The following is an 18,136-nucleotide window of genomic DNA, read 5'->3' as shown; positions in this document are numbered from 1 at the left end:
AAATTGTATATTAGACTTAATATTTTAATGGGTAGGGCCTTAGGTACTAATCTATTGAACCTTCAGAAACTAGACTTATTAATACTAGGCATATATGATATAGGTAGGGCTAGATATAAGGTATAAAAAATTCGAATTTTCGGATATCCAAAAATCCGTAGTATTAAATCCATATCCAATCCGAAATCCATAAGTTTTAAAACTAAAATCCAAAGTCTAATCCACAATCCAAATATCCAAATTAAATATTTAAAAAGTTCGGATTTCGAATTGGCCCAAACTGTGCCCACCCCTACATTTACCAACTAGCTACACTACTAGAAACTATACAATACTCCAATTAAAAAATGGCATTAGTTTAATAGTGTCTATCATGACACTCATATGATTGTACATTTTCTTTTCTCTCTTCATATAAGTTTTGCAATATTTTATTGACAAATAATAGTACCAAAAGTCTATTTAATCACTCCCATGAAAAATGATATTAACATTCAAAGAGTGCGAACTAATGATTAATGAAGTGAACAAAAACTATGAGAGATCAGAGTTTAAATTCAAATCGACACAAAAAATGCTAGGTCATTTCATCATATCCATTTAAATCTTAGTGAATAAAGTTATTGAATACATCTTCTAAATTTATCAGTATCAGACTCGCGTGAGTAAATGATCAAATTGCCATCCTTCCTTCCGGAGGAGTTAAAAAAAATAATATGACTACTGTGTTGCATTATATATTTGTTTATTTTTGTTTGTGATTCAGCAATCTCATTTTTTAAATAAGATGAATATCTTCTCTTTTCGTATTCATTAGTAATATAAATATTTTTAAAAATCCTTCAACATGAAACATGGAAAAAAGAAGAAGCAAAAGTGATTCTCGTAACAACAGCAAGTGATAGCAACCTAAACCACTGAATTTTGGAAGAGCAATACAAGCTTCGTGCTGCTAGGAGAAGCGAACAAAACACTGATAACAAGTATTCAATGAAATAATCGAGATGCAAAGAAACTAATCCTAACACTACCATTATAAAAATTATCCTTAGTTTAATAATTACTTGTCAAAGTAATTTGCCAACTATTTAGGCATGCCAATAACATTCATTTGCATTAAACATTTTGCCAACTATTTATCCATGCCAAGGTACTTAAAAAGGAAAGCTCTCCCAAAAAAAAAAGGTCCCAATGTGAAATCTCCCTTTCACTGCAAAAAGGTCTTTGTTCTTAGCCTAATAAATACCTCTAGAAACCACCAAAAACCAAATCCAATTCTTCCAAAAAAACATCTCCATGTTTATTCTTATTCCAATATTATTCAAATCCTAAAAATGGGTCCATCTCAAAAAATTCCCAGAACATTCTCCATCCTTTTTTTCCTATTATTTCTACCTTCATTATTCCCCATTCTTGATTCATCATCATCCAATGAACTCACAAACCTTGTTTACAAAGGCTGTGCTAATCAAAATTTCCAAGACCCATCTGGTATTTACTCACAAACACTAAACACCCTATTTAACACCTTAATCTCTCAATCATCCACTAATAAATTCTACAAAACCACAACAGGCAATGGAAATTCAGTAATTTCAGGTCTCTTTCAATGTCGTGGTGATCTTTCTAATTCCAACTGTAACAATTGTGTTAAAAAAATACCAAACATGTCCTTAAAACTATGTGGCCAAGTTATAGCAGCTAGAATTCAACTAACCGGGTGTTATTTAAGGTATGAACTTGTTGGGTTTCAGTCAGTTGGGCCTACTGAGTTGCTTTTCAAGATTTGCGGGTCGGGTCAGGTTAGTGAGTCCGGGTTTGGTGATAAACTTGATACTGCTTTGGGTCAAATAGTTAAAGGGGTTTCAAGTAATGGGTTTTATACAGGTGGATATGAGTCAGTTTATGTGTTGGGTCAATGTGAAGGTGATTTAAGTAATGGTGAGTGTGTGAACTGTGTGAAAAATGGAGTTGGTAAAGCTAAAAGTGAATGTGGAAATTCAGTTTCTGCACAGATTTATTTGCAACAGTGTTATATTAGTTACACTTATTATCCTAATGGTGTGCCCACTAAATCACTATCTCCATCAGGATCAGGTAATTTTTTTAAAAATATTATCAATATTGTATGTTCGTTCTATAAGATAAATTTATTGAGTAATGGAATGAAATAAGTCTAAATGGTAATTTGATATAGAAGGTTCATAGAGTTGATTTTAACTAGTTTGGGATTAAAGTCGTACGGTCTCCGGTCCAAAATAATTGATGTTTTAGGCTTAGGTACATGGACTGAGGAATTGAGTTACTAGTAACAATTAAGAAAGGTTTTGACTAAAATATCTTTAGTTGTGATTTTCTTTTCTTTTTAAGTTGACATAATTATTATAGGGATTAGGAATGTGTACATTCTGATTTTTGTGAAACATCAATTATTTCGGACCAACTTTTAGAAGCTAAAACATTAATTATTTTGGATTGGAGGGAATAGTCATTAAGTTATTGATAGTAAGAAATAGCCTCTCTGTGAAAATCTATGTTGCTCGGACTCTTTAAAAATGTTGTCGCACCCATGTCGGATCCTCCAGGAATACAATAGTTTTACTTTTGGAGGATCCGACATGCACTCGGCGGCATTTTTGGAGCTTTTTGGATAGTCCGAAAAACGTAGGTGAAAATGCAAAAGGAAGGCTCATACATGTTCACTGGGTATGTTGTTGTTGTCTCCTTACTCCAGCATTAGTTGAAGTATTTTGTACTTTGATTATGACTTGTAACTACCAAATTTAATGGGTTTCTGAGATCATTTTCAAAATGGTAGTCAAATTTCCAATCTTTGAAATATCTACTGTGTTTGATTGTGTAGGAACAAGACAGAGTACTCAAAAGCTTGTGGCTATAATTTTGGGTGGACTGGTTGGTGTGGGGTTAGGAGTTGCTTGTTTGATGTTTATAAGATCAGCATTGAAGAAAAAGAGTTATTCTAAGTATGGAGGATAAGGTTAGTATTCTTGCTTTTGATTATTTTCAAGTGTTCTTTGAGTTCCCAAGAATAGTTCAATGTTCAGATTGAAAATCTTAAAAGAGAAAATTGATTTGATAATAGAAAGATTTATTTATTTGTCTATTGATAATGGGGTATTGGTTCTAGTTGTGCGCACCTCGACTTTGCCACCGTTAATTTGGTACTTTCACTAGCACAAGTATCGAGTAATTTTATGCACTAAAGATTAGACAAATGGGAGAAATCACCTAACGTGATTTGTTTGTCCTGTATCTTGAACCCTAGGGCTTCACACGACTTTCATGTTATTTCATTGACCACTAAGTCACAGCCCTGGTGCTTCACACGACTTGCATGCTATTTCATTGATTCTAAGTCACAATCCGGGACCTTCACATGACTTTCAATCTATTTCATTGACTGCCATGCCACATTCTTGAACGTGCAGTAGTAGAAAGATTTGTTTCATATTTATTTGATATATTTAACTAATGTGCTTATTCTGATTGATAACACTTGATCATGCAATGTATGTAGGTCACAGTGGCTAAAGGAGTGACAAAATGGGCAGAGATTTTGAGGTAGCTTTAGAAAAGACAAAAGTGTAAAGTTAGGTTGCATGATTGGGCTTACATATACTGTAAAGAAGGAGGTGTGGTCACGAAAGAGAGGAAAATCTGCTTTTTGTGCTTTATTTTGGCTCTAGCTTCTAATTATTTTCCTTCTTAACCTAGTTTAGGTCTTCTTTTTTAATCAAGTGCAAATAGAAGTAATAGTGGTGAATTGGAGTTTAAAAGTGCTGTTGTCTCTGTTAGACTAAATACTAGGCATTGATTGTAGTAATGCTTCTTTCTTTTTGCTGAAATCATATGAATGTACATCCACATTATGAAAGAAGTTATGGATCAACATAGTGCAATTGTTTTCTGTGGTGTACGCATAATTTTTCATAAGTGGTGTTTTTATTTAAAGAAGCGAAGAAAGGCCAAGTCAGCTTAACCACATCTTATTTGAATAAAACACAATTCAAACATATCACTACACCTCTTCTCGACAATTATTTAATTTCTTAAATGAATGAATAGTAGTTTTAATATAAATAATTCATCATTAGAGATAAAATAGATTATTACACTTGTCTTTCACCTCGTATGAGATATGCCAGATTGATCCCTAGATAGAACTATTCCTTTGAGAAATGATAGAAATTAATAAATGATTATAAAATTACAAAATTAAGGTACATCAGCATCCTGGCTAATCTAATCTTTTGTGTTTTAATTATCTTCCGATGAGTGGTGTTCCGTGACACCGCTTCCACTAAGATGCATCCATCCCTGGCTTTGTACCAAAGTGTCAAAACTGATGACTTCACAAAAAGGAAATATGAGGAGAAAAAAAAAAACAAGTAAATTTTGTCTCTCTTTTTATTTTTAAGGGCAAAGTTAAGATGTGCGGTGTGAGATTCTCTTATTTTGTCTGCATCTTTATACATGGGGCTCTGAGGGTCCTATTTTGATTTATTTTCCCCCTTTAAAAGGTCATTCTACTGGTGCTAATCCATCATCTTGATGCGACTCTGTTCGCCCTTTTTCTTCTTTTCCCACAAAAGAACTCGTTCCATAATTTTTCTTGCAGTTTTTTGCCTTCACAATTAAGTAAGAGAGCAGGACTGGTGGAATTTATAACACCTCTATGACTATTTAGGAGAAATAATTACCTGAAATAGCTCATGTTTGTAAAATTACCCGAAATGGCTCAATTTGTACCCCTCACTTCAAAAGCCAATTGTGCATTTGTACCCTCACTACAATTGATAAAATGTTGTATATTGTTATATACAATTAAATTTTTTTGGACATAAACACCTTTTATACATTATTATACATTTTTATACACTGTCTACTCCAAATGTATAAAGTTATATATTATTATATAATATTATATATTGTGAAAAAGTTGCTATGCGGGGTGTAAATTAAAATATAACTACGCAAATATAATTTTATATGTTAGATTGTACATTATTAAAATATAATTGTAACAAATTATAAAAATGCACCACTAAGCTTGATTTTATAAACTTGCTATAAACATTTTATAAATTAAAAAAATTTTTCAACTTATTTTTTTCGCTTATGTATCGTAACAAATGTAGTTGTAAAAATGAGGGCCAAACTAAACACTCAAAAAAGTCTAAAAAATTTTTTATAAGTATTAACCACTAAGTCATATTTAGAGGCGTTTGGACCATGTCTTATTGAAGTTAGAAAAAAAAAATTGAATATACTGAACTTCAACATCTGAAAATATTTGAATACTTGCTACTTATTTATGGTCAAGCTATAAAACAATATTTAAACGTTTTTATTCCTTGAAATGGAAAACGATATAATATCCCTTCTCTCTGAAGGAAACTTTGAAGGCCACAAACACTTAAAAGTTTAGTTCATTTGGACGTAGGCGTAATGAGAAAGAAAGAACGTTAATAGATAAGAAGAAATACACCTTGGCAAGGAAGCAGGACCAGGAAAGAGATGAAGAGATACAACCAAAAGTGTCAAATAGAAAACGTACGTACATCAAAATATATACCGAAGCGATTCAACCAGCAAGATCATGTTGCAATTTTGCATTTATCAATAAAAATCACTTAGCGTTCCTTTTGTCTCATATGAGATTTAAACCTTGGTCTCTCAATGATTTTCTTTTATTTCATCGACCTTTAGACCACTCTCTCGAGTATCTTCGAAGAAACAGAGCTAATGACTTTTGATAGCTCGATTCCCTGCTGTAACACATCCCATGTTTCTCATTTCAATTCAGAAAAAATCAAGAGGATGAAGACAACAATGAGGAAGAAGAAGATGATAGCGACACCATTGATCATAATGCAACCCGTGCTTTAATGAGCAATAACGTAGTGAAATAGGAGATGAGCTACTATTAGAAGTGGCAGAGGAAAGACAAGAGAAGTATCTCGCCCAAAGCATTTGGGTTGCTGATGTTCCATTATGAGAACCATAAAGACATCATGACAATTCTAAAACATAGAGAAAGGAAGAAGCACAGGACTACACTATTAACAACATAGGCCATACTTTCAGCTATGCTCAAAATATTTCTCACCCTTGGCATCACTCCAAAGTTACAAGTATTGCCTCTAGAATTGCAGGACAAAAAAGGATTAAAAGAGCATAACAATAACACAACTTTAACTACAGGAGAAAGATGGGGAAAATCTCTCTCAAAACACTCGGGGAAGAAAGAACCGGCAGCAATAAAATCCCTTGCATAAGAAGACAAATACCATCAAAAAAAATAAAAGCTAACTAGAAACCAGTACCACGTTCCTTATTGATCCTCATCCGCAGAATCATAACTTAGTTGGCAAGTTTGGCATTTCATACTTCTAATATGATGTACCGCGGAAGCCATTGCTCTTCACTCTATCATCAGGATTGCTTCCGCTACCAAAAGTCCGCCCACCAGAACGACCTCCTCTGCCTCTTCCCCTTCCTGATCCTGATCAAAGCATTTAGAGAAGACTGTTAGCGAAAAAGGGTCAAATATGCAAAATAAATGGCAACAGCCACTACACAGTATTTTAACCGTAGAATTATGTTAGTACCTCCTTTATCGGCTATCTGCACTCTTACAATAAAATTTCTCATGAACCGACCATGACAGATGTAGAAGGCCAATTTTCAGTTATCAAAAGGGACCAATCATGAAAAAGAAAAAGATTTGCACCCTATCATATACCATACAAAAAAAAAGTTATAGCGAGCACCGGGGTATTGGCACAAAAAGAGCCAAGCTGTGTGCGATGCCTGAGTTTGGTACAAGCCAAATACACCATATCCCATATTGGACTTTGGCCGAGGACACTACTCCTAGTAAATCCAAAAGTAATGGGGCATGCCAATTTGGGATTCCTTTCTGTTTAATTCTGTCCTAATCTGTCCCTTCAACGGGCTCGCCTCTTGTTTGACACCTTAAACCTTCTAACCATTATCTGTAACACCGGAAGGAACAACGAGTGCGCGGCTATTCTCCCACCACTGCATTCAACTGAGTTCCAAAGAGTATAAGACAGTGCTTTTCACCTCGAAGAAGCCTACAGAATTGTGTTATTTGGAGGCTTAACAAGATCTCTTCAATGGGGACCCGCCTCTGTATATCCTATTTGACTCTTCACTGAAAGAGCTTTTTTCTTGAGAGATTATCCACATTATTCCATCACCATTTCTACTTCATTATGTCCATCCTTCAATGTTAGATTTCTGAGTCTTGTACCAGTTCTCGAACATTCATCTCATATGCCCTTATTTGCAATTAAACCCTCATTTCCCTCTTAAGCACAGATACTATCTTTATTACAGTAGCGTCCGAACCGGTTACCTGTCACCTCCCATCAGCACATGTACCGGGTAACTCGGCCCCACCGAGGCTTAAGCAGATAAGAATAACTCACCTTGTGTTTTTGTCTATGCTGGGACTTGAATCCTGCTCTCCAAGATTTGTACCCACTTAACCACACTCCTGGGTGCTTCTTGGCATAGACACACTTATGCCAAGCAAATGAGAAATTCTATACTTTATATGCTTCCCACTCGATAATTGATAAGAACTGGACAATCATTTTTAGAATTCAAAAATTGGCGGCCTCCCAATCTAAAAGTAACAATAAGAGGAATGTTTCCTAACCAGGATCACTTCAGAAAAAGTGGACTAACAAATGAAGGTTAAAGTCAAGGCAAAGAAGTAAGTCAAAATATCCAAGGACAATAATCTTGATTTGATCAAAAAGACTTGCAAAGCACACAAGATAAACCAACATAAGAATAAGATCAAGACATTTTAGAATTGAAGTCAGTTTCGAGGCACATACTTCCTCCACGAGACATGCTACTGCTGGCTGGTCTCCTCTCCTCAATGTAGACTTGCCTTCCAGCCAACTGTATTGGTGATGCCTAAGCAAGTAGAAAACAAAAAATGGTATGATCTACTAGACATAAAGAGGGTTCACATGACATATAAAGACAATCCCTCAATATAAACTTATGGCAGTATTCATAAACTTTTACCCCACCCCACCTCAAAAAGAATAATGTGATCCAAGTAAAAGCATGAAAATGATCAATTTAGGGTCTAAATTTAGACACCCATCAGTTTAATAATTGCAGACAGCAATTTTTAATACATATATATCGATTCAAAAATAACAAAAGGCAGTTCGAGGCAAAGAAGAATGTCTTTGATTCTTCAGATAGTAAGTATGTCAAACACAATGAGATGTTATAGTTGGGACAACCAAACTTTAGCTTCAATATATCTCAAGTGAATCTCTATCACATGATTAGCCACATCTACTAATGGCTCACAGCAAGAACCATAACCATGAAAAACAAGAACATTGTAGAAATTTCCAGATAGCCTAAAACATTTCAAACATGAACCGTATAAATGCTATGTATAATTTTATGCTTACATAAAAAACCAGCATAAAAGATAAAGCGAACAATTATGAAGAGTCACATCAAGGATAAGGTAAAACTAAATAAGTCATATCAAGCAATGTAAAGGACCAAATTACTTATAAAGAAAAACAAACCAAATGACAGTCTCACACTTAGTGAGATTCAAACCTGGATTGCATTTTGGACACCTTGGACTTCCTCAAACTCAACAAAGGCATAGCAAATGCCAACATCCTGTTAATCCATTGAAATCCAAACATTAGCACGCATTAGACAACAAGTCACAACATAAGGAGATCGCCAGATATACTAACCTGGCGGTTTCTTAAGAAAACTCCATCTTGCTTGATCTTCCCGAAGTTCTTAAACTCTTGCAAAATATCGAGAGAAGATACAGTAGATGGTAAATTCCTCACATAGACAGACTTTGATTCCCCTGGGAGAGGCAGAAGAAAGTCAAAATCGAGCTAACATCAGCAATACATAAATTGAATGCTAAGAATGCTAAAGCATATTCTATCACTTGCTGGAACTCAGATGCTATGTAATTATTCAGAATAATGATACCCTAAGAAGCAGTGTGTTCATATTACCTTCTTGAGATAATCCTTCATCTGCCCGGTCAAGGCTGGTGTCTGGCGCAGCTGGGGGCATATAGTTTGACTGCTCAACAGGAGGTTGCCACTCTGAAACGGGAGCTGCACTCTTGGTATAATATGGCTGGATACGAACTGGCGGTGCTGGTTTTCCTTTTGCTCTTAACTATCAATTACAACGAGTTATATTCCAAATCATAAACCAAACTGAATCAATGTTGTAGCTGTTCCCAAAGAACATAAGACGATGTGACAACATATGATCTTACTAGTTTTGTTTATGAAAACTTTTTTTTCTTTTTTCAAGTGTGTCAAGTTTCTATTTTCTTTGTTTTCTGTGGAAGGAGAGGTATGGAGTCAGTTCCTTTTACACTTTCAAAATTCTCTCTTTTCCTCTGGGAGGGTGGGGGGTATGCTTATCGAATATCGATACATATCAACAACAATATAATGCCACAAGTGGGCCTGGGTAGGGTGGGGTGTACGCAGAGTATTCATCCTCTGTCCACGCAAGAAATTCTCATCTAAAGATGTGTGCCCAACAGACCCACCAATACTTCAAACTGATCCAGAGGCCATAGAATAGACAAGTTGTTGTTCAACATAATGTTTTAAAGCTCCTAAAATCTAATATTGATACAATTATGTGGCAGGGTTAAATGATCATAATGGGATCTATTACTTGTGCATAAAGGGATGAGTGCTGATCAAGTCATAAGGTGCACAGAATATGAATGTACTTACAATAGAGGCATAACTAATCTTTGAAGGCTCTCCAACAGGTTCTTCTGCAACAGGCTCAGGCTCTGGCATGGCTTCGACCACATTATTTGGGAAAGAAGTCTCCTCCTCGAATGACCTTACTTGAGCAGTTTCTCCCCTCCACTGAGTCTCTTCTGGAACATCAGCCTCAGCCTCAGCCTCTGCCTCAACATCATGCTCAGGCTCAGCTTCAGCCTCAGATAGGTTCTCATGATCATGCTCTTCATAACCGTATTCTTCAACAGCCTCATTTCCTTGTATATGAACTGAATCAATATATTCAGTCGCCTCCGCCTCTAAGGCATAGTCATGGGCTGCTAAAGTAGTTATAATGAGATTAAGTCATATGCTTAAATTGTCATGTATCAGATATGCTTTTGAGAATGCTTGCAAAATATCTGCGAGAGAAAGTTATGCACAAAGGACATGCAACTAAACCAGCATAAAGTACATGCAGTTCTCCCCTACCACACACTTCATACAGAAAAGGAAGAAAAGGAGCACCACAGTTTTCAGTGACAAATAAAAAAGGTAATGCTGGTTCCAAATATATCTTGGTACAGTGTAGAGGAACTTTAGCCCTCTAATACACAGCAAAGAGCCAAAGAGAACCACAATGAGAGCAAGGAGATACCTCGACATGTTCAATTAATAATACAACAGATAGGAAACTAAGATTGTTACTGAAAAATCTTGGCATGTTTCACATCTTACACAAGCCAGATATAACAATACCTGGTGGCTCTGCAAGAGGATTAGAGGAAGTTGGTTGAGCATCAAGATTGTGTTGTGAAACAACTGGTGCTTGAGGTAGTACACTGCCCTCCTCATTAACAAAATGAAAGACATCATTCAGAACAAAGTAACCCTTCTCCTGAGGTGCAAGCAAAAATGTTTGCACAAAGTTCCTCCACACACTGGAATCCTTCAGCTTGACAGAACCAGATACCACAACAAGAACACTGCCATTCCAAGATTCAAGAGAATTTATCGTCTTGACCTTAATCCCAGAGAAACTCAATGACATGATCAGAGTATGAATTGGCTGTACAGTGAAGACATGCACAAGATAAGACTCATAACCGAAAAAACACTAGTTGTACTATCTCAAGCAAGAAATTAAGGTTAGCTAGAAACTGAACAGAGTATAGTCAGAAGCAACCATAAGGTCCTTTCAGCAATAAAATTAAATAGGGACAGCAACTCCCCTTTATATCAGAGAATCAGAGTCCTCATTACTTTCTTCACAATTTAGTAAGTGAGAATCTAATAGGAAATACACATAGTTGTTTGGTACAACCCATTCCACTTAGTGGAAAAGAGTGCTTATTGTGTCAGATTCAATCTAAATGTTTAACTACTTTATTTAATTGATGCTGAAACTTAAGATACTCTCATTTGCTTCTCTTCTCTGTTTCTCTCAAGGTAGATGGGGGAACCTACATTCTACAGCTATGTTGCTCGGACTCGGTGTCAAGTGTCGGATACGGGTACGGATCTAGAGGTCGGATTCGACATAATCTAAATTTTAAGATTCGGGGGTACGGATCCAGGTGCGGATACGGGTGCGGGGATTCGGCTAAAATAATTCAAAATTATAAGAAAAATAACTAAATCTATGCCTAGAAATAAAAAACAAAAATAATTTTTTATAGTTATGTTTCATTTATAATTAAATATTAATTTTTAATTAACTTGAAACTCTTCTAGATACAATAAGTGTCCGCTCTTCAAGAGCTCTCCGTTTCTTTCAATTTGGCCTCAAATTTTTTCTCAAATTGGTCCATGGATTTGGTCAAAGTATCCAATGTCGTTTGACCAGATCCGACACGAATCCGGTGTCGGTGTCGGACACGGGTGCGGCAGCAAAAGTGAAGGGTCCGAGCAACATAGTTCTACAGGACATATCATTGGTAGGAAACTGGTGAAAAGGCACCGCAATAAACACAAGGGCCTTCAGCCAAGCAAGATCTAGATATCAATGTGGGATTAAGGATGAGGTCCATCTTTGGCAATCTACACAATGCATTTCTTTCTTCGATTTGTGTTGTATACAGTTAGAGCTATCTATTGAATTATATGGAGTGTAAAATCTATTGAATGACAAATGAGAAGTCAATCAAATGCAGAGATAGCTGGAAACAAGGTTACGTCTATTAGGTCCGTAATTGCTCTGAGTTTTAGAGAGTCACTAATTTCCTAAGCTCTTAGTTTTCCCTAAAAAGAAAAATAATTTACTAGTCGTGCTCATAGAATGATATGACCTCAAACAACGATTCAAAATAAGATCTGTGCATTGACTCTTTCCTGAAACAGAACCGGTGGAGGATGAGAGAAAAGGAATCAAAATGTCCAATCAATCAAGTGAGGGCTTTCCGTTCTTCTCCTTCCCCTTCGCTTTCGAGGTAAAAGATTATCAATGTCTGAGAGCGGGCTCTCCTTCGCGGCAGCACTTACCTTCCTTCATCAGCCTTTCCTTTAAGGTTTGGCTGATATAGAGGATACATATAGCCGACAGCCCGACACTAACTGGTTTGGGACTAAGGCATAGTTAATTGAACTTTTAAATGAAAAGAGGCATCAATAGACATCTATTCATAGATGGTCTATAATTCTGACATAAACGGACAAAGTGGTTTGCCTAAAAGATAGTATCTTTATAGTCCAATTTTTCAACGAACACATAGCTTATAGGTATTTACTTTTGTGTGTTTTTTTATTTGTCATAGATAACAACATAATTCAAAATCTAAGACTTCTAATAATAATAAAAAAAAAAAAGGATTAAGGCATAGATAATTGATCTTTTAAATGAAAAGAGGCAACATTCGACATTTATTCATAAATTATCTGTAATTTTGACATAAACGGACAATGAGGTTTGCCTAAAAGATAGTATCTTTATAGTCCAATTACTCAACGAACACGTAGCCTATAAGTATTTACTTTTGTGTGTCTTTTTATTCGTCATAGATAACAACATTAAATCACATCTGGACACATAATCCAAAATCTAAAATTTCTAGTCAACAAAGAGACATCGATCGACATCTATTCATAGATGGTCTGTAATTCTGACATAAACGGACAAAGTGTTTCGCCTAAAAAGATAGTATCTTATAGTCCCATTATTCAACGAACATGTAGACTGCAAGTATTTACTTTTGCGGCTTCTTTTTATTTGTCATGTATAATAACATTCGATCACATCTGGAAACATAATCCAAAATCTAAATTTCTAGTAAACAAAAAACAGATAAAAGAAAAGGGATTAAGGCATAGTTAATTGAACTTTTAAATGAAAAGAGGCATCGATCGACATCTATTCATACAAGGTATATAATTCTGACATAAACGGACAAAGTTTTTTTTGCCTAAAAGATAGTATCTTTATAGTCCAATTATACGATGAACACGTAGCCTATAGATACTTACTTTTGTGTTTCTTTTTAACTGTCATAGATAACCACATTAGACCACATCTGGAAACATAATCCAAACTCTAAAATTTCTAGTAAAAAAAAAAAAAAAAAAAAGGACAAAGTGTTTCCCCTAAAAGATACTACATCTTTATAGTCCAAATTATTCAACGAACACGTAGCCTATAGATATTTACTTTTATATGCCTTTTTACTCGTCACATATAACAGCATTAGATCACATCTTGAAACATAATCCAAATTCTAAAACTTCAAGTAAACAAAACAAAAAAAGGACAAAAGAAGAGTTAAATCTGACCACAAGAGCGGAAGCGGATTCGTTGGAATCACCATCAACTCGAACAATAGAGCTGGCATCAGTATAAAACTGATGAACATAATCAGGTTGTTGTTGAAGAACCTGATAGTATTGTTGAACAAAGTACGAACCCACCTGCAAACACACACACAAAACCATTTAAGATCAATCAAAAAAGTACTCAAAAATTAAGCTGCATATAGTCAAATGAAAAACCTGAGTGGCACCGATTGGAGCAGAGTATGAGCTCGCCATTATTGAGTACACACGGAACTATAATCGCCAAAAGAAAACCTAGATCAAAAGAACTTTAGGGTTTACAAAAAGGCCAATTACTGTTCCAATTCTTTTAAAAAAAGGTAACGTATGGAGTTATTATATAGTATAATATTACAATACAAAGGAGCACCGAATCTCCTTTATTAAATAGGAGAAGTTATTACAAAAAGAGAGTACAAATAATAATTTGGGGAAAAAAAAAAAAGAAAAAAAAAAGGAAAGAAGAGATTTGGGAGGTTTAAGAGATTGTATGAATCGGATAGTGAATAATGGAGATAGATCTATGGAGAGTTAGGAATTTGTCGGAGTGGGCGTGTGAAGATGTTACCAGTGGCATTTCTGTCATTGCATTTTCTGTTTAGGACAATTTAAACGTTTTTTACATTATCATCATCTATCTATAGTACTACTGCGTATTATTTATTCATTTTTGTTTTCGATCTGGTGTCCAGTATTCATATTGGAATTTAATTAAATTCGGATTCACGTTGAAAAGTTCACATTAAAGAATAAAGTGCTCCTTAATTAGGTGACTCCGTACCTAGAGAGACTCGAACTCCTTTGATTAAAGATGATAGAGCACTTACCACTTATAATCTCTGATGATACTACTATATTATTACTTGTTTCTTTAGTATGTGTTTTGCGCGTGGATCTTACATCGATGAATATATCTTTTTTTTTAAAATAGACCAATATTATGAAATAGAAGTAGCGTATATGAATTATAAAATAAAAATTAAATAAAAAGTAAACTGATGAAGTTGAGTCGTGTTTAACTAGTTTAATAAAAACGAAAGAATCCTACTCTGCAAAAGCCCTCAGCCTCATTATAATTTTCATATATGATGAAGAAAATCCATGTTAATCTTTTGATGGTCGAATGTTTGTAAAATTAATATTTATCTTCTATTATCTTTTTACTTTGAGTTTTCTAACTTTTATAATAATTATATTATAAATAAAATTACTGATCTTCCTGATGGGGTTAAAGGACTTATGACCATGGATAGATGAAGCTTGACTAACTTGAATCATTAAAAAGAAGAAGGAGATAATTTGGGATGATAGAAGCAGGAATTCTCTTGTATCTCTTGGATACCTTGGATTTCATATTTGTATGACCAAGTAAACAAGCTTAGCTTTTTCATTTACTTCATCTCAATCAGGATAGAAAGCGATCTATCTTTCAAATATGATAGGAGGACGCGAATCACTCTTTATAGAGTTCCTCAGATCATGGTGTATTTTTTGTTGGAAGATGAATAACATACAGAAAATTTAAATTTTTACAAAGAACTGTAAATACAAGCTCTCGACGCGATCCCTTGAAAATGAGAAGTAAGAGATGAAAAAACAGAAGGTATAAGGTAAGAAAATAGATGGCGCAATTATATGTTAATGAACACCACAAATAGTTACCACCAAAGGATGTGGTGCAGTGGATGGGGCTACTTTTCCTTTAACCAGAGGTCTCGGGTTCGGGCCTTGTGTATAAAAAAAATCTTTGGTAGGGAGCGCTTCCCACCAAATGGGGCCCTACGTGGCGCGAATCCCGATATAGTCGGGCTCTAATGCGGATACCGGACACTAGATGGAAAAAAAAAAAAAAAAAAAAAGCCCACCACAAATAGTTTGTATAAGATACGTCAATGCTTGTAACTAGCCAAGCGCGGCTTTCATGTAATTTTGAAGATACTTACGACATCATGGATACCATTCTTTAAGCTAATTATGTATGTTTTATAAACACCACACATTGTATAAGATGCGTTTTTGTTTTCCCCCTCCCTTAAGATACTAAGATTTGAACTTAGCAGGTTGGCTGAATGAAATTTGGCTGTAATTTACCCTAAAAAATGCCTTTCCCACTTGCAATTGGTTTGATATAGGGGAACATGCATGTGAAATATGTTGTTCTTTTATTTGCGATGCAGTGAACGGTGCTTATCTTGCTGGTGGAGCTCAAGGTGAATGGGTCATAATTTTTAGCCATAACAAGACCTTCGTTACTGCAGATGCCCTTAGAAAATACATATGGAGTTTTGAGTCTGTTCACAGTGAACAAAATCTTACCATTAAATACTCAAGTTCTTTCAATAGCTTGGGACGGGGCTGCTCACAATTTGCTACTCGACATGTTGGCGAGCCACGTCCTATGTACTTCCTGGTATTTCCTGCCAATCAAGAGGCCTGCTCTATACTAGGACTTACTGACATGTTTTTCACATTTGCGTACTCTTACTCTATGACTAAAGTAAGTTGAAGGATCAAATCCTTTTTGGTTTAGCTTGCACTCAAAAATAACACATGACTTGACATTGGTACCAGTTGAACCTTTGAGGTCATATTCCACAATTCCAGGTGGTCAGACCTTGTCTATTGGGTCCTCTGCTGGCTATAGCTATAAGGCATCCAACGGTCTTTACATTGCAGGGGAAGAACACCTACTAGTCCTATATGAAACTTTTTATGTTAAACATGAAGATTATGTGGCATAGTTCAAGTAAAGATTTGTTTTGCCACATGTATTATGTAATGTGATGAGCGCAAAACACAATATAAATTAAGCGCTGCTAGTCAAAGATAGTGTAGTTTAAGATTGTCTTTACAGGGATTGATACAAATAATTACTCAAACGGAACCTTGCTCAGTATTATTCAGGAAATAAAAACTTGATTTTGTTGTGGTTATAAACCACGAATATCGACTACAACGTAATTAAAGACAATTGACAACGAAAGAAAATGTTACTATTAATATGAAAAGTAAGGGTAGTAGACAAGACAGATGCAAGATTTTAGCAATCAGTTTCGATTCGTTTTATCATTCTCCTCTAAATTTTATTGAGTCTCTCGAATTCAATAAGTAATTAGTTTACTCTAGAATCTAATAAACATCTTTCAATTATTTATACAGATTTCACAAATTAAACTAATGCAAGCCCTGAGAATGTTCAAAAATTATGGATAGAAATAGATCTTCAGACGACTTCTCATAAATATCGTCAGCTTATAACCCAAGATAAATTATTTAAGAGTCTCTTCCGATTACTCAATAAAATCATTCAATCATGAGCTAAATCAGATTTATATTAAGATAATTCATAAAACACTTTCTCTTCCGATTAAAGCATAAAAAAAATCTCAATAATCAAATAAAACTACTATCCATGAGTTCAAGACCGATGAAAAACCTGTGAACATATGCAAGAAAACATTAAGGGTTTAGTCTAAAGAGAAACGTCTCTCGACTATTTTCCTCTCTTGGTTCAACCAATAATTCAAGAAGCTCTTTCGATTACTTAGAAGAATCACCAATCAAAACCAAACAAAATAATGCAAATATATTCACCAAACTATTCCTCTTTCGATTAGGTAAAATTGTAGATAACTTTGCAATTCAATTCAAAACCCCATTAACGAATTCAAGCAATAAAACAAGAATTGAATCTAAAAACGTCAATCAATACATCATGTCTGTCAAAACCCTATAAGAAACTACTCCATAATAGAATAAAAGAACATAGAATGAGAAAACATTACAACCGACGATTGATCCAAACTCCTGTATTGAATCGAATCGTGATGGAAAGTAATGAATTTGGCCGTCAAATCCTCTTCTACGCTCCTCCAATGCCTCCTCGGTCCAAAGTCACTTCAAAAAAGTGTGTTTTAGGTATTTAAACCTTCCAAAAATAGGCCTGGACCGAAATACCCTTTTAAAAGTTCGGAATAAAATCACTGGCAGTGAAAAACATTGTCGCGACGTAGGCTGCCCCGCCTCATGCGCCGCGGCTGTGTTACTTTTCTGCAGCTGTGCCTTTAATTTTGCTGCTTATCATTGTTTAATTGCTGCTCTTGATCACTCAATACCACATAGACAAAAATAATGTGGCCTCCATTTTGATTGGCTGCCAACTATATAACTTCATATCAATTGCCATTTCATACGTTCTTTAATATCAATTGTTACTTCATCCACTCATTGGCATCATAATGATTGGAATCATTAGCTAATCATTGTAACTCTTTACTTACTCCTTAATTTGGTGGTTTTCTTATTTGTTCAATCTCCGATTTAGCTTGTTTGCTCGGGAACAAGACCTACAAAATAAACTCACATAATATGTTATACCTCGCATTTTGTACATTTGGATATCCCGAGTCAATGGCGGGAAGTTAAGGACAAGGTTATATTTTTTTCGGTTTTGTTAAGAATGCTTAAGATGCATGTTCATCTTTTGTTGATATGGAGCATTAAGGGCAAATTTGGAA

General features: G+C 35.1%; 2 protein-coding genes across 4 annotated transcripts; one reads left to right on the top strand and one right to left on the bottom strand.

Moving 5' to 3' along the window:
• The first annotated feature begins 1,106 nt into the window (after positions 1 to 1,106).
• LOC132053039 (plasmodesmata-located protein 2-like) lies at positions 1,107 to 3,928 on the top strand. Its single transcript, XM_059444839.1, has 3 exons — positions 1,107 to 2,097; positions 2,864 to 2,998; positions 3,539 to 3,928. The coding sequence occupies exons 1-2, from the start codon at positions 1,143 to 1,145 to the stop codon at positions 2,995 to 2,997; spliced, it is 1,089 nt and encodes a 362-aa protein (XP_059300822.1). The 5' UTR covers positions 1,107 to 1,142; the 3' UTR covers position 2,998; positions 3,539 to 3,928.
• A 2,148-nt stretch (positions 3,929 to 6,076) lies between these two features.
• On the bottom strand, positions 6,077 to 14,170 carry LOC132053037 (nuclear transport factor 2). Of its 3 annotated transcripts, XM_059444837.1 has the most exons (10): positions 13,886 to 14,170; positions 13,797 to 13,844; positions 13,581 to 13,715; positions 10,578 to 10,887; positions 9,825 to 10,159; positions 9,078 to 9,246; positions 8,799 to 8,920; positions 8,653 to 8,718; positions 7,896 to 7,977; positions 6,077 to 6,526 (listed from the first exon to the last, which is right to left on the bottom strand). In XM_059444837.1, the coding sequence occupies exons 2-10, from the start codon at positions 13,833 to 13,835 to the stop codon at positions 6,414 to 6,416; spliced, it is 1,371 nt and encodes a 456-aa protein (XP_059300820.1). In that variant the 5' UTR covers positions 13,836 to 13,844; positions 13,886 to 14,170; the 3' UTR covers positions 6,077 to 6,413. The 3 variants fall into 3 exon arrangements, with proteins under 3 accessions (XP_059300820.1, XP_059300819.1, XP_059300821.1); XM_059444836.1 differs by having other exon boundaries at positions 13,797 to 14,169; XM_059444838.1 differs by having other exon boundaries at positions 9,825 to 10,156; positions 13,797 to 14,167.
• Between the last annotated feature and the right edge of the window lie 3,966 nt (positions 14,171 to 18,136).

This window comes from Lycium ferocissimum, chromosome 4 (genome assembly GCF_029784015.1).
Source record: "Lycium ferocissimum isolate CSIRO_LF1 chromosome 4, AGI_CSIRO_Lferr_CH_V1, whole genome shotgun sequence".
In the NCBI taxonomy this organism is placed as follows: domain Eukaryota; kingdom Viridiplantae; phylum Streptophyta; class Magnoliopsida; order Solanales; family Solanaceae; genus Lycium; species Lycium ferocissimum.
Note: the sequence above shows the minus strand (reverse complement) of the source record. Positions and strands in the feature narration are given on the sequence as shown.